The 13737-nt window shown below is 37.1% G+C and overlaps 1 protein-coding gene across 4 annotated transcripts in view; it reads left to right on the top strand.

The window, feature by feature from the left end:
- ASXL2 (ASXL transcriptional regulator 2) overlaps positions 1-13737 on the top strand; it is a 126741-nt gene that overhangs the window by 104994 nt on the left and 8010 nt on the right. For all 4 annotated transcript variants that reach the window (XM_045549192.1, XM_045549193.1, XM_045549194.1 and 1 more), the window contains 4 exons: positions 1008-1171; positions 5688-5784; positions 8233-8338; positions 10490-11207. In XM_045549192.1, the coding sequence (XP_045405148.1) occupies positions 1008-1171; positions 5688-5784; positions 8233-8338; positions 10490-11207 (1085 nt within the window). The remainder of the gene's footprint in view (positions 1-1007; positions 1172-5687; positions 5785-8232; positions 8339-10489; positions 11208-13737) is intronic.

The raw sequence follows: 13737 nt of genomic DNA, 5'->3' as shown, positions 1-13737 counted from the left end.
AGCCCCACCAGCAGTATTTGAAAGTGCTTTTTGCTTTTCCCCTGCATATTCCCATCACTATATTACAATATTTGCCATTTTGATAGGCAAAAAGTATTTTTTGTTCATTGGTTTAATTTACATTTTTAAAATATTAATATCTTAGCATCTACTTATGTTAGTTCTCCAGGAAAAGTTAAGGTAGGGAAAAGTCACTGGTAAGGACCAGTCTTACTTCTTTGTCCCTACTACTGATTTATTTGGACTCTCTGGACAATGGACTCTGACTGGCTTTGACATGTTCTGATTCATGGACTAAGAATTAATTACCTATTAATTTCCTTTGCTCATTTTTCTCTTGGTGGTATTTGTCTCTTATTGATTTATAAATGTACTTTTCATATGAAGAATAATAACTATCATTGCTTGCAAATGTTTTTTCCAAGTTAGTCTTGTGTGTGTGTATATTCATTTATTTTCATATTTTCATTTACATTTTAATTCTTTGTGTACTCAAATCTGTCAGTTTTTGGAAAGATTATAACCTGGTTGGGGACAGATTTCGTAAAAGTGTTAAGCTATTCAATCATAACATTTTTAGCTAATGCAAATTAGTGAAAAAAATCTCACAGAAAGAGGAAAAGGGCATGAGTGTGATTTGTAGATTTGGGTTTTTTAGACATTCTCTGTATGTGTCATTTATCATAAACTTCCTCAGTTTTTTGGGGGAAATAACCTAGTCTCAAACATAAAACGCAATTTTAGTATGGCAGAAGATCCATTTTTTACAGACCTTGTTCTATTTTTTGCAGAGAAATAAATTATATTCTTTTAACCTTCATAAATCAACAAAACTTGTTTTGTTATTTTTAAAAGAAATTCCTAAGATATTTAAGTGTTACCTTCCTGAAAGTGTGATATTTAAGCTTATAACTGTGTTTTTTTTTTGTACTGCACAGAAGGTTGTAGTTTAGGTGGAAACGGGACTGTGAGGGAAGCTGAAGTGATTCTTTTCCATATTTTTGCAGGACAAATGAAAAGGACTAAATGTGCTGACATTGATGTTGAGACACCAGACTCCATTCTGGTTAATACAAATCTGCGAGCGCTGATCAACAAACACACCTTTTCAGTCCTTCCTGGAGATTGCCAACAACGACTGCTTTTACTACTCCCTGAGGTGGATCGACAGGTGCGTCATTTCAAGCATAAGAAATTTTATGACCCTTCAGGGACTTGCTTTGCTCATACCTTTACAACTCCTTAAGATTTTTAAAATAGCTTTTTATGTATATCTGTAAAGAAGTGGTATTTTTGGTACCAAACAAGAAATAATAATTTAATGATTTAATGTAAGTGTCTTAATAGGTAGGCTTTGTAAGACTTACAAAGAAAAAAAGACCACTCTCTTACCAGTATGTCAAGATGATGTCATAAATTTGACTAGCTATCATATTAGGATGTAGGCATTCATAGAATACAGTTTAGGAGGAAGAGTTGTCTTCGTCCAGGATTTGGGCCAGTGCATCAGTGGAGTGGGAAAAGTCAGGAATAAGCCAAAAACATGGATACATCTGTAAGGACATATAACATGGGATAACAGTTGTGGAATTAATTGTGTTCATTATTTTTATTCTTTTGTTAATTTTTTCTGAAAGAAACATTTATTGTTTTTGTAATAAAGAACTTAAAACCCAATATAAGTTATACTTAAAAAAAAAAAAAAAGTAGGTCAGGCTCAGTGGCTCACACCTATAACCCTAGCACTTTGGGAGGCTGAGATGAGAGGATCACTTGAGGCCAGGAATTGAGACCAGTCTGAGCCAGAGTGAAACCCCGTCTCTACAAAAAAGTAGAAAAATTAGCTGGGCGTAGTGGTGCACACCTGTAGTCCCAGCTACTTGGGAGGCTGAGGCCGGAGATTGCTTGAGCCCAGGAGTTTGAGGTTGCAGTGAGCTATGATGACACCACTGCACTGTAGCCTGGGTGACAGAGCAAGACCTTGTCTCAAAAAAAAAAAAGTATGAAGAAGTTATACCAAAGGTTTGGGAAGAGTCATGGCAGGGGGACTAGAGAGATTTAGCTTGGTCAGGAATAAGGTAAAGGTCTGAGACTTAGGCTTTGATCAAGGAAAGAGTTACTAGCAAGTCACTCCCCTTTCTGATCTTTTGTTTCTTCCTTTGTAAAACGAAGAGAACCATTAGGATTTTCTAAGGTTTCTTTACTTCTGAGATTTTTGAAAATTCATTATTCTTCCTAAAAACCCACTATATTCTAAGTCATATGGTAGATCCTTCCAACCCCATCTTTTAAGAATCATAAAACCATGAGAGGGAGGTATTTTCCCTAGTTATAGTGAAAAGACTAGTTCCATTCCATGGTTTATAGTGAGAGAATAACAGAGTAAGTAAACTACAGACATCATTATAGCTAATTGACTATAAAGTTAAATCTAAATCTTTCTAATTTTGAAAATCATCATTCTACTAGACTACATTAATAACAATTTTCATAGTGCTATGAATCAGAACATGTCAAAGCCAGTCAGAGTCCATTGTCCAGAGAGTCCAAATAAATCAGTAGTAGGGACAAAGAAGTAAGACTGGTCCTTACCAGTGACTGTTTTCCCTACCTTAACTTTTCCTGGAGAACTAACAGCTTTGGGAATGTCCAGTTCTTGGTTAGAACAAGTTAGGAGACTAAAGTATCAGCATAATTTTTAAGGAACCTCATTAAGGATTGCTCTCATCTTTTTTTTAAGACTTGGGCTTATTAGGCTAGGAATAATAGTACAGGACCTAACTGAGGGCCTATGTATGGCACTGCAGAGCTACTTCCTCAGAACTGTCTTTTGGCCAATGGCCCTTATCAGGAGGATTACCACATACAATTTTAGAATTAAAAGGACCTTAGAGATTGTCTAGTTGAACTTCCCATAGAATGCAATCCTATGGGGTACTCTTAATATTATAGCTAGTCGGCTGGACGCGGTGGCTCACGCCTGTAATCCTAGCCCTCTAGGGAGGCCGAGGTGGGTGGATTTGCTCAAGGTCAGGAGTTTGAGACCAGCCTGAGCGAGACCTCGTCTCTACTAAAAATAGAAATAAAAATTATCTGGACAACTGAAAATATATAGGAAAAATTAGCCGGGCATGGCAGCGCATGCCTGTAGTCCCAGCTACTCAGGAGGCTGAGGCAGTAGTATCGCTTAAGCCCAGGAGTTGGAGGTTGCTGTGAGCTAGGCTGACGCCACGGCACTAACTCTAGCCCGGGCAACAGAGTGAGACTCTGTCTCAAAAAAAAAAAAATTAATAGCTTGTCTTTTTCAGTTACTAATACGGTTGGAGTACACAGTAACCTAAGCAATATTGTCATTATGTGTAGGACAATGAAGTGAAATACAGCTTCACTGTCAGATGAAAATTAGAGTGTAAAGAATTCTGATTGTCACTAGGATGAAAACTTGGAACCCATACTTCAGTTAATGAGTATATAGCAATGAACATTAGAAAAATATTTAGACAAGAGAAAGACACAAGAAGTTTGGATTAGAACATCTCTCTCCCAGTATAGTTGAAGGTCCATCATATGGAATAGGTAAACTTTGTTTCTCCAGAAAGCAGATTTGGCATTAAAATAACAACTTTTTAATAGTTGGAAGATTAAACTGTGGAATGGATTGACTTGCAGTAGAGTAACTTGCTCATCACTTGACTGTTCAAGTAGATGTTGGATGAACGGCTCTCATAGGGAAGCCTGTTTACCCTGTACCAACTCTAAAGTGCTAATCAGTAGTCAGCAACCTACAGCCTACTGGGCAGTTTACATCCCATGCCTCTTTTTGTAAATAACGTTCTGTTGGTATATTACACTCCTATTTACATATGTCCATAGCTACTTTTGTGCTTACAGTGGCAGAGTTGACTAGCTGAAACAGAGACCATATGGCCTACAAAGCCTAAAGTATTTGCAGTCCATCCCTCTATAGAAGGTGTACCAATTTCTGCTGTAGAGCCAGAGGAAAATAATGTTGGCCCAAATAGGTTTGAAAAGTAAAGTAGATTAAGAAGAGTTCCTCAATCCCCAGGATGCCCAAGTAGTTCCCAAAGTGTTCTTCAAAAAATTGTTTTTGTGGTTTCCCTGATCATCACCTAAGTACACATTTGGGAATAACACCAATTGAGTTTCGGAGTGAGGTGGGGGTTGGGGGGAGGGGATGGGAGTATAGCTCCATGATGAGTGCGATGCACACTGTCTGGGGAATGGACACACTTGAAGCTCTGACTCGGGGGGATGGGCGGGACATGGGCAGTATATATAACCTGAACTTTTGTACCCCTATGATAAGCTGAAATTTAAAAAAAAAAGATTGTTTTTGACTTAAAATTTACATTTAGGTTTTTAATTCATCTAGATTTTTTTTTTTGTATATTATCTGAATGTAGTGTTCAACTTTATTTTCTGCTGGGTGGATAGCCAGTTGTTCCAGCACTATATATATTTATATATTCATCTTTTTCTCACTGTTTAAAATACCATCTTTGTTGTTATATGTTCTATATGTCTGTATATGTAGCGTATACTTATAGGTGGTTTCTCCTCTTCCACTCATTTCTTTGTTCACTCTAATGCCAGTAATGTTGGAGTTTTAATTACAGTGACTTTGTTTGCTATGTGTAATAATCGGAAAGTCAATTTCCCCCTCCCAATTTTTCTTATTTTTTTTCATATAAATTTTAATATTATTCATTTCATGAAAAATCTGGGGTTTCTGATAGAAATGTAGATACTGATGTAGGGGAGAATGGTGATTTTATTAAGTTTTCCCATCCATGTTTTTTCAGAAAATGAGAAAATTACAGGAATTGCCAATTCACAAGATAGCAAATCTAAATATTTGATAACTATGCGAAAAGATGTACACTCTAGTAGTCAAGAAAATTTTTACCATTTCAAACCCATTAGATTGGCAAAAATTAAATAGCATATTAATGTCTACTGTTGATAGGAAAATGAGTATGCACATATATTCTTGTAGAAATGTCATTTGTTTTAGCCTTTTTGAAAAGTAATCTGACAATGTCTAACATACACACAAATGTTCTTTGTTCTGCAAATGTATTCCTTAGAAATAAAAGCACTAGTGTATTCATCTCTACCAGGATGCTTGCTGACACCTTTTTTGATTATGGAAAAACATTAAAACAAAGTATATAGCTATTGTTAGGGAAATGGTGAAATAACTGAGGTACATTCATACAGTGAAGTAATATGCAGCTGTTACAAAGGGGCTGAAACTGTGCCACTTGACTCAGAGGGACTTCCATGGTATATTCTGTGAGAAAATTAAGATGCAGAGCAGTGTAGATGACTTGGTCCCACTTTTATATAATAAACTGTCAGGAAATAAGAAAAATACTATTATAAATATATTTATGTGTAGTTCTGTGAGCAGGTTTTTAATTATTGAGGAATAGAGTTGAGAAAGAGGGAAGAGGGGTAAAAAGGAAAAGAATGTTTTAGAACAAAATGATATTATATTACATTAAAAATAGAGGTGTCCAGAATAAGCAGCATGGTATGAGATACTCATGTTTCTATAAAATTAAATGTACATACAGTCTTTTCTAAAATTAACAGAAAACCAAGTACCACATGATACCTTTCTCTTTCTTTGTAAGCTTTCCTTGGCTTATTCTTTGACTCAGGTTGGTCCAGATGGTTTGATGAAGTTAAATGGCTCAGCTCTTAACAATGAGTTCTTCACTTCTGCAGCCCAAGGCTGGAAGGAAAGACTTTCAGAAGGTAAGTGTTCCACCTCACGTATGTTGCAGGATGTGTGTACACTCGAAGCCACTATGCGAGCATATTGGCCCTCTCTACCTCATCAGGTATTTGACCAATTTTGGAAGGTAAAGGACAGCGTGTTCCATAGGTTCGAGTTGGCTATGCTGTGTGAAACACATTGCTAGACTTTTATCTGGAACCTGTGTAACCGGGTTGACTCCAGGTGGAGTCTAGCAATATGTTTCTTTAATGATTTAAACTCAACTGAGGAACTAAAAAATACAGATTTTTATGCCCTACACCTAAAAATTCTGATTCAGTGACTCTAGATTACTGAATTCTAGATTAGATTGCCTAGGAATTGAAATTTTAATAAGCTACCTAATAGGCAGAGTATAGAATTAGTTATTTTACGGTACTATGAATCCCCACTTAGCAAGCAATGAAGTAGCCTCTTTATTGCTGCCCAACCCCAAGGAAACTAACAGTAAAAGGAACCAGTGAGAACTTCTTAAAAAAGAAAAAACAACTTCGTTGAGATATATTTCACATATGATAAAATTTACCCATTTGAAGTTAATTGGCAGTCAGAACGTTTTAATAAATATAGATCATGACTGAGAATTGCTGATGGTAGTCACTTGTGTGCCATGCTTCTAATGCTGATTTAACAATTTACCGAGGACATATTATAAAACATAAAAAAGTTACTGTGTGAGCACTGCATGTAGTATCTGTCAGTATTCACAGTTCTTAATCCCAACTGCTCAAAAACAGTGTGTTGTTTTAAAAATACTGATATCCAGGCACCACTGTCAATGATTTTGTTTTAATTAGTCTAGGTTGGTGCCTGAATTTTAGTGTTTGGGTTCCCCCCCCCCAACATTTTCCCATGTGATTCTAATATGCAGCCATAAGTAAAACCACTGTCTGTATTATTTTTAGTTCAAATATTACATCTGTTTCTCAGTATACATGGGACATAAAATAACACTTGAAAAGTCATATATAGTTATGCCAAAGAATAGCTTGAAACAAGTGTGAAAATCTTTAAAATAAATGCATTTGTAAGGAGAGCATTAGGAATTCTATTCATTGCTTACTTTCTGTCACATACCTGACAATTAAATGACCAGCTAATATCTGTATTGTTCACCACAATTGTTGACTTTTTCCATCCTCCTCTTTTAGAGCAAATTCTGTGTAGAAGGAATTTCCTGCTGATTACTTTGGTCCTTTCTCTTTCTTACAGATTTCCTTGGGCCCCTTTTTTCTGAAAGAATTGAAATCATATAAGCACTTTAAAATATACCAGTTACTAGTACTTTTCTTTAAGGATAAATAGGTGTAAAGGATTTATTTCCGAACCCCACTTTTTTCTAAGTAGGTACTATCAACAATGATACTGTGCATCCGTGTTACTTCTTTTTACATGTAAGCAATGTGCTATACCTATAGTTACGTGATTATATTTTTGAGCAACAAAAACTTTGAACACGTACATATGTGAACAGAGTTTAATATTTTTTATTCCTCATTCTATGATGCATAGTAGCCTGAACAGCAGAAGTTCTGGGTTGGATTCTGACAGCCAGATCCATCCTCTTTTCCTAATCCTTTGCCCACGACTGTAATGTCCACGGTCCTCTAACATTTTTCCTTTCCTTCTTCTCACCCCCAGGAGGTCTTAAACTTCAAATTCTGCCATTTCCACCTCTTATTCCCTGATGTCCTGGGTATTAGAATATAAAAGGGAGCAGCCTATCTGAGCCACAAGTTTGAAGATGTCCTACCAAGCACATTCACTGTTCTCTGCTGATGGAGTGGGAAGGATTGAGGTGGTTGGTAGTATATGCAAATAAATGGCATATTCAGAGCAGCTGGGTCTTTGGCATGTCAGTATCTTGTTGCTAGGGGCACTAGACTGGTACAGTTTCTGGAACAAATAGAAAACTGACAACTCCAGAATAACTCTCTACCTTGTATTGGAATCTTTAAAAAGCAGGGCCATAGCTTTTCATTGTGCAGTTAGAGGTAAAAGGCCTAAAATACAATTTACCTTGGAGAAACAGAACATTAATAAAATGCCTGGTAGCATTACTTATTGAAAGCACATCACTTCCCCCCCACCCAGTGGAAAATAAATTAATAGAAATTTAAAGTTAAAAGAAATCTGTGTGGAATGTGATGTTTGGAGCTGGAGGGAGGTGCTGCAGGGAAAGTCCAGAGAAAAGACTCTGTCAGCCTCAGCTGAGTACTGAAAACTACATGGAGTGGTGTGCAAGTGTATTTTTATTTCACCTAGTGGCATTTAGGTCCTCTTTCACATTGAAGAGCTTTGAGAAGTTTCTGTTACTTTCACATGGTAGTATTCTGATTCCTGCATGAGTCTTTCATGGTTTATAAATAGTTAAACATTGCAAATAGCATTTTTCTATTGATTATCCTTTTTTGGGTACGTTATAGGTGAGTTTACACCAGAGATGCAGGTGAGAATTCGACAAGAGATTGAGAAGGAGAAAAAAGTGGAGCCATGGAAGGAACAATTCTTTGAAAGCTACTATGGTCAGAGGTAATAATATTAAGACGGGCTTTATAAACCAGATGCTAATTCCTGCATGCATGTCATGTGATGCTTTATCTCATTATCTTAACAGGAAATCTAGTCCTTGATTTCCTTCTTTTTATATTTTACCAATTCTCCCTTAGAGAGAAGGTTTTTTTCTTATGAATCACAGGTACACAGAATTGGATTACTCATAATCCTTGACGTATAGTATACTATTATTGTGGGTGGGATGGTTTCTTTTCTAAAAAGTTTTTTTCTAATCTTGAATTAAGAGTCCCTTTTTTTTAATAGGTTGGCTTTTCTTCTAGTAACTTTATTTATTTATTTTGAGACAGAGTCTCACTTTGTTGCCCAGGCTAGAGTGAGTGCCATGGCGTCAGCCTAGCTCACAGCAACCTCAAACTCCTGGGCTTAAGCGATCCTACTGCCTCAGCCTCCCGAGTAGCTGGGACTACAGGCATGCGCCACCATGCCCGGCTAATTTTTTTTTTCTATATATATTTTTAGTTGTCCAGATAATTTTTTTTTTATTTCTATTTTTAGTAGAGACGAGGTCTCGCTCAGGCTGGTCTCGAACTCTTGACCTTGAGCGATCCACCCACCTCGGCCTCCCAGAGGGCTAGGATTACAGGCGTGAGCCACCGCGCCTGGCCTCTTCTAGTAACTTTATAAGATAAAATAATACTGAAGTTCTGTCCATTTGTTATGGTTATCACAAATGTAACTATCCAGAATCACCAAGGATTCCCAGGAATCCTATAATATATGGACCATTATACTCAACATGTAATTAAACAGGCTCTCCTCTGTAAAAGGCACCTGGGAAATGTACATAGCTGGATCAGGATACAAACCCTGTTTTAAAGGGCTGTATTCTAAACTTTTTCCCTAACAAGTCCAAATGAAATCATAATGGGGATATTTAAATGATTATCATGGAGCTGTTTTATTTGAAATAAGATTGAACAGCCAGACTTCTACTTGTTAGTCTCGCTTCCTCTTTCTGCACACTAAGGGGCAGCCCTTAAAGAGATTCTATAATATAACCACAGTTTGAGAACTAAGGGCCCCTTTTCCTTGTCTCCAAGTGGTGTTTATCGACCCCCTTCACGGTCATTTAGGAAAGATCACTATTGAGAATCTCATAAGCTGATTTTTTCCTACATTCTTGATGTAAGCATTGAGCTATAGAAATGATGTTGCATGTATTTAGACCATTATTACAGGTAGCAATAATTCTATAACTATTTATCCCTCCTTTTTAGACAGAGCATCACAAAGCTTTTGGGTCTGTTTTCAGCTGTTTTTAATTACTGCCCAGTTTTGTCTTCAGCCATTCCATCTCAAGAGACACAGTATTGATTCTTTGAAGTCACCAAAGGGAGGCTACATTGATTTTGCCTATTATACAACATTCTAAATGTTAAGAAGAGTCACCAGTGACCCTTACAAATTTAGCCTAGCTTTTCGACAGACCACACTATAGAAGTCCCAAGTGGCCTACACCCCCTGGATAGCTCAGAGACACTCAGAATTTTATAGCTAGGCCAAGTAGAATTTAAACAGGCTTTCCAAAACTCAGTTATAATTTTTGACCTTTGGAGAACATTGATAGCCAGTGTCCTACTATCTCCTCAGGTCCCCTTAGATTTCTTGGGCCAGCCTTTCCACAGGTAGGTACTACAGAGCGGATCACAATCCCAGGATAGATGGGTCCTGGCCTTCCTTTAGTTCCCTTGTAGGTAATCTGTGATGTATGCCTCTAGATGGTGTGGCCCCTTTATAAGCAGAAGTAATAATTACTACCATTTTTGAGCTTTCATCAAGGTAAGTACTTGACATGGCTTACCTTAGTTAATCATCATTAACAGCACTATGTAGTAATTAACCCTAGTGTACAGTTGAAGAAACTGAGGTACGGAAGGCTAGTCATTTGCTTAACATCACATGGACAGTTGATATCAGAGCTAGAATTTGAATCCAGGCACAGTTTCTCCAGAACCTTCACTGCTAATAACAATAGAAGATAATGCATGAAAGATACCTATTATGTTCAGGGGTTCTCTTAGGAATTGTCATATTCTGTTACTTTGTAATGCCTTCAATAACATGAGTCATTTCTCAACTAGAATATTTCTTTTTCTCCCTTTTTAGTTCTGGCCTGAGCCTTGAAGATTCAAAGAAATTGACAGCATCTCCCAGTGATCCCAAAGTAAAGAAAACCCCAGCTGAGCAACCAAAATCCATGCTTCCTTCAGAGGCCTCTCCTGTCAGAATAGTCCCAGTAGCCCCCCAGTCAGAGTGTACAGAGGCAGCATTGCAAATGCCTCCAGCAGGCAGAAAGGAAGAGCACGAAAGCCCAGACAAGGCACAGCCAAACTTCTCCAAATCCACAGAGCCCCCACTTCCCTCTGCCAGCAATATACATGAGCTTAGTAGCATTCTTCCCGTCAAGTGCCCAAAGGATGAGGGTCTCTTGGAGCAGAAGCCAGTTGCCTCTGCTGAACAGGAATGTGAGAAAGAGAATCATCTCACCACAGCTTCTCGTCACAACAAAAACGAAAGCCAAGAATCTCTGATTATATCCCCAAACAAACCCAAGAGTCCTGAGGTGGAAAAGCCAATAATGAAACCTACAGCAGAAGCAAGTCCACAGGAGACCACTAGGAAAGAACCTCCAGCAGCTCTTGTTGATCAGAGCCCAGAAAGCCTCAAGAGGAAATCTTCTCTCACCCAAGAAGAGGCCCCTGTGAGCTGGGAGAAAAGGCCACGTGTCACTGAGAATTGCCAGCACCAGCAGCCATTTCAGGTCTCGCCACAGCCCTTTCTCAGTAGAGAAAGGGTCCAGGTGCGAAAAGTACCACCTCTCAAGGTAAGAGAGTGTGGAGAACTGAAAAGGAGAGATTGTGTACACACTGCGTTTTTGGTCATACCTACTAAATTTCAAGTTAAGTTGTGGTATTTCTTAATGCAGAAGCAGTTGTATATATTTGGTAATCATGTAACTGTGGTCTTATGGGAATAAAATTACTGACAAATAGGCATTTAGAACTGCAGTCGTACATATTTTTATTGATTGATAAGGAAGATACCTGGGTATCTAATATAAACCACTTCTGTGCTCAGTATTCTTGTATCTTAAAACAGTTACGGAAATTGTCTTATATGACAAAATAAGTACTAGACTAAGCATGAGGGAGCCACTGGTGTGATCAAAAGACCTTATCTTTGTACCAAGAGCCTTAGAATTTGTACCTTGGCCCTTTTCTTGGTACCGTAACTGATTTGATATTCAGTGGGTTACCACTACCTTTACCTCCTCCCTATTAAAGGAAATGTGTGTGGCTATCCTGTGTCACATTGTCACCACTGTTTACTTGAGGGATATTAGTAAGATGAAATAGTCTTGCTAAGCTCTGCTGCTTAGCATATGTCATTAACTTCTCTTTAGCCTTATGCTACCTGTCAAATCTTTCAAATTCTTCTAGGCAGCATCTGTGACTATCTTAATATATAAAGCCCTTTAAAATCCAAACACATTTTTACTCCTGATCTTCAAGATTGATTAATATTCGGGCCTGTGCTTAATATCAGTTTATAGTTCATTCATTTTGTAAATAGAATTTATTCATTAATAATTTTTTATGAATAATGTTTATTGATACTATTTTGCTTACCAAGACCCCAAGGTACTGAGTTCTGCTCATTCACATTGGGATAGAAATAGAAAAATAAACCCAATAAAAGTACTTTTTCCCCCTTTTTTAATTTAACTTAGATGAGCCAAAATTAGTACTATCAGGAAGTATTCCTTGGAAATATTCACTTACTAGAACTTGACCCATGTCGTGTACTACTTAACTTCTCACAACTGTCTTACCTTAGACCCTATTTCAAATCTTAACTTCTTAGACAAAGCTCAATGTAATTTATAACAGAACAAAACCTTTTAAACAAAATTTATGTAGAAAACAAACTTGAAATTTAGTACAAATGTTATAATTTAGTTACATGCATATGTGTATAAAAATTATATACACACATATGTGCACATTATATGTTTTACATTCAGTATGCACCTGGCCATCTGTATCAGTGGGTTCTGCATCTGTGGATTCAACTAACCCACCTATTGAAAATATTCAGAAAAAAAATAAAAATAACAATGCAACAGTTTTAAAACTACAAATAAAAATTATAGTATAACAACTATATTTGTATAGCATTTACATTGTATTAGGTGTTATAAGTAATCTAGAGATGATTTAAGGTATACAGGAGGGTGTGCATAGGTTAGATGCAAATATTGTACTATTTTATATAAAGGACTTGAGCATCCTCGGATTTTGGTATCCATAGGGGTCCTGGAACCAATCCCCCATGGATACCAAGGGACGACGGGACAATTAAAAAGAAAAGCATTTAATTCTTAGGCCATGCCAGGGTAGGGCTTCTCAGCAAGTTAAATTGTTATCAGTACCTGGACAACTTGGAATGGTTTTGTACTTAAAAAGAAAGTATAATTTATTCTGCATAATTGGGTAATAGGGCTATTTACATAAATGACTGAAACTTATTTTTAAGTATTAAAACTTTTTATTTTAAAACCACTTTCAGGCTGGGCATGGTGGCTCACGCCTGTAATCCTAGCACTCTGGGAGGCCAAGGCAGGTGGATCGTTTGAGCTCGGGAGTTCGAGACCAGCCTGAGGAAGAGTGAGACCCGGTCTCTACTAAAAAAATAGAAAGAAATTAGCTGGACAACTAAAAATATATAGAGAAAAAAATTAGCCAGGGATAGTGGCTCATGCCTGTAGTCCCAGCTACTCAGGAGGTTGAGGCAGGAGGATTGCTTGAGTCCAGGAGTTTGAGGTTGCTGTGAGCTAGGCTGACGCCACGGCACTCTAGCCCGGGCAACAGAGTGAGACTCTGTCTCAAAAACAAACAAACAAACAAAAAAAAAAAAAAAACCACTTTCAGTGATTGTTTTTGTTTGATTTCAACATGTTATTAATGATTTTTAGTCATTATGATAGATATTATTATGCTAGGTATGATGTTACTCTTAAGAGTGTTCTTGGGTTTGTCCCTACATAAAATTCCCCTAAACAACTTTCTTGTATTTAATTTTTTAGTTTTATCCGTTTTTTCCCATTTTTCCCCTGCAGTCTCTTCCAAATGATATTAGTAAGGGACAATAATTGCTTCTTTCTTACTGTGGGCAGCTTGTAAAGACTATGTGCTAAGTAAATATGCATCTAGGCTTAGAATTAGAAAAAAAATAGATTTAGCTCTTAGAGAGATTAAATACATTTCATGATGTTAAATACATGGACTTTGTAAAATCTGTTTAAAAAAATCCCAGAGCTCTAACTTATAAATCACGAAGAATCAATTTTTCAG

The sequence above is a fragment of the Lemur catta genome, chromosome 4, assembly GCF_020740605.2.
Source record: "Lemur catta isolate mLemCat1 chromosome 4, mLemCat1.pri, whole genome shotgun sequence".
Classification (NCBI taxonomy): domain Eukaryota; kingdom Metazoa; phylum Chordata; class Mammalia; order Primates; family Lemuridae; genus Lemur; species Lemur catta.
Note: the sequence above shows the minus strand (reverse complement) of the source record. Positions and strands in the feature narration are given on the sequence as shown.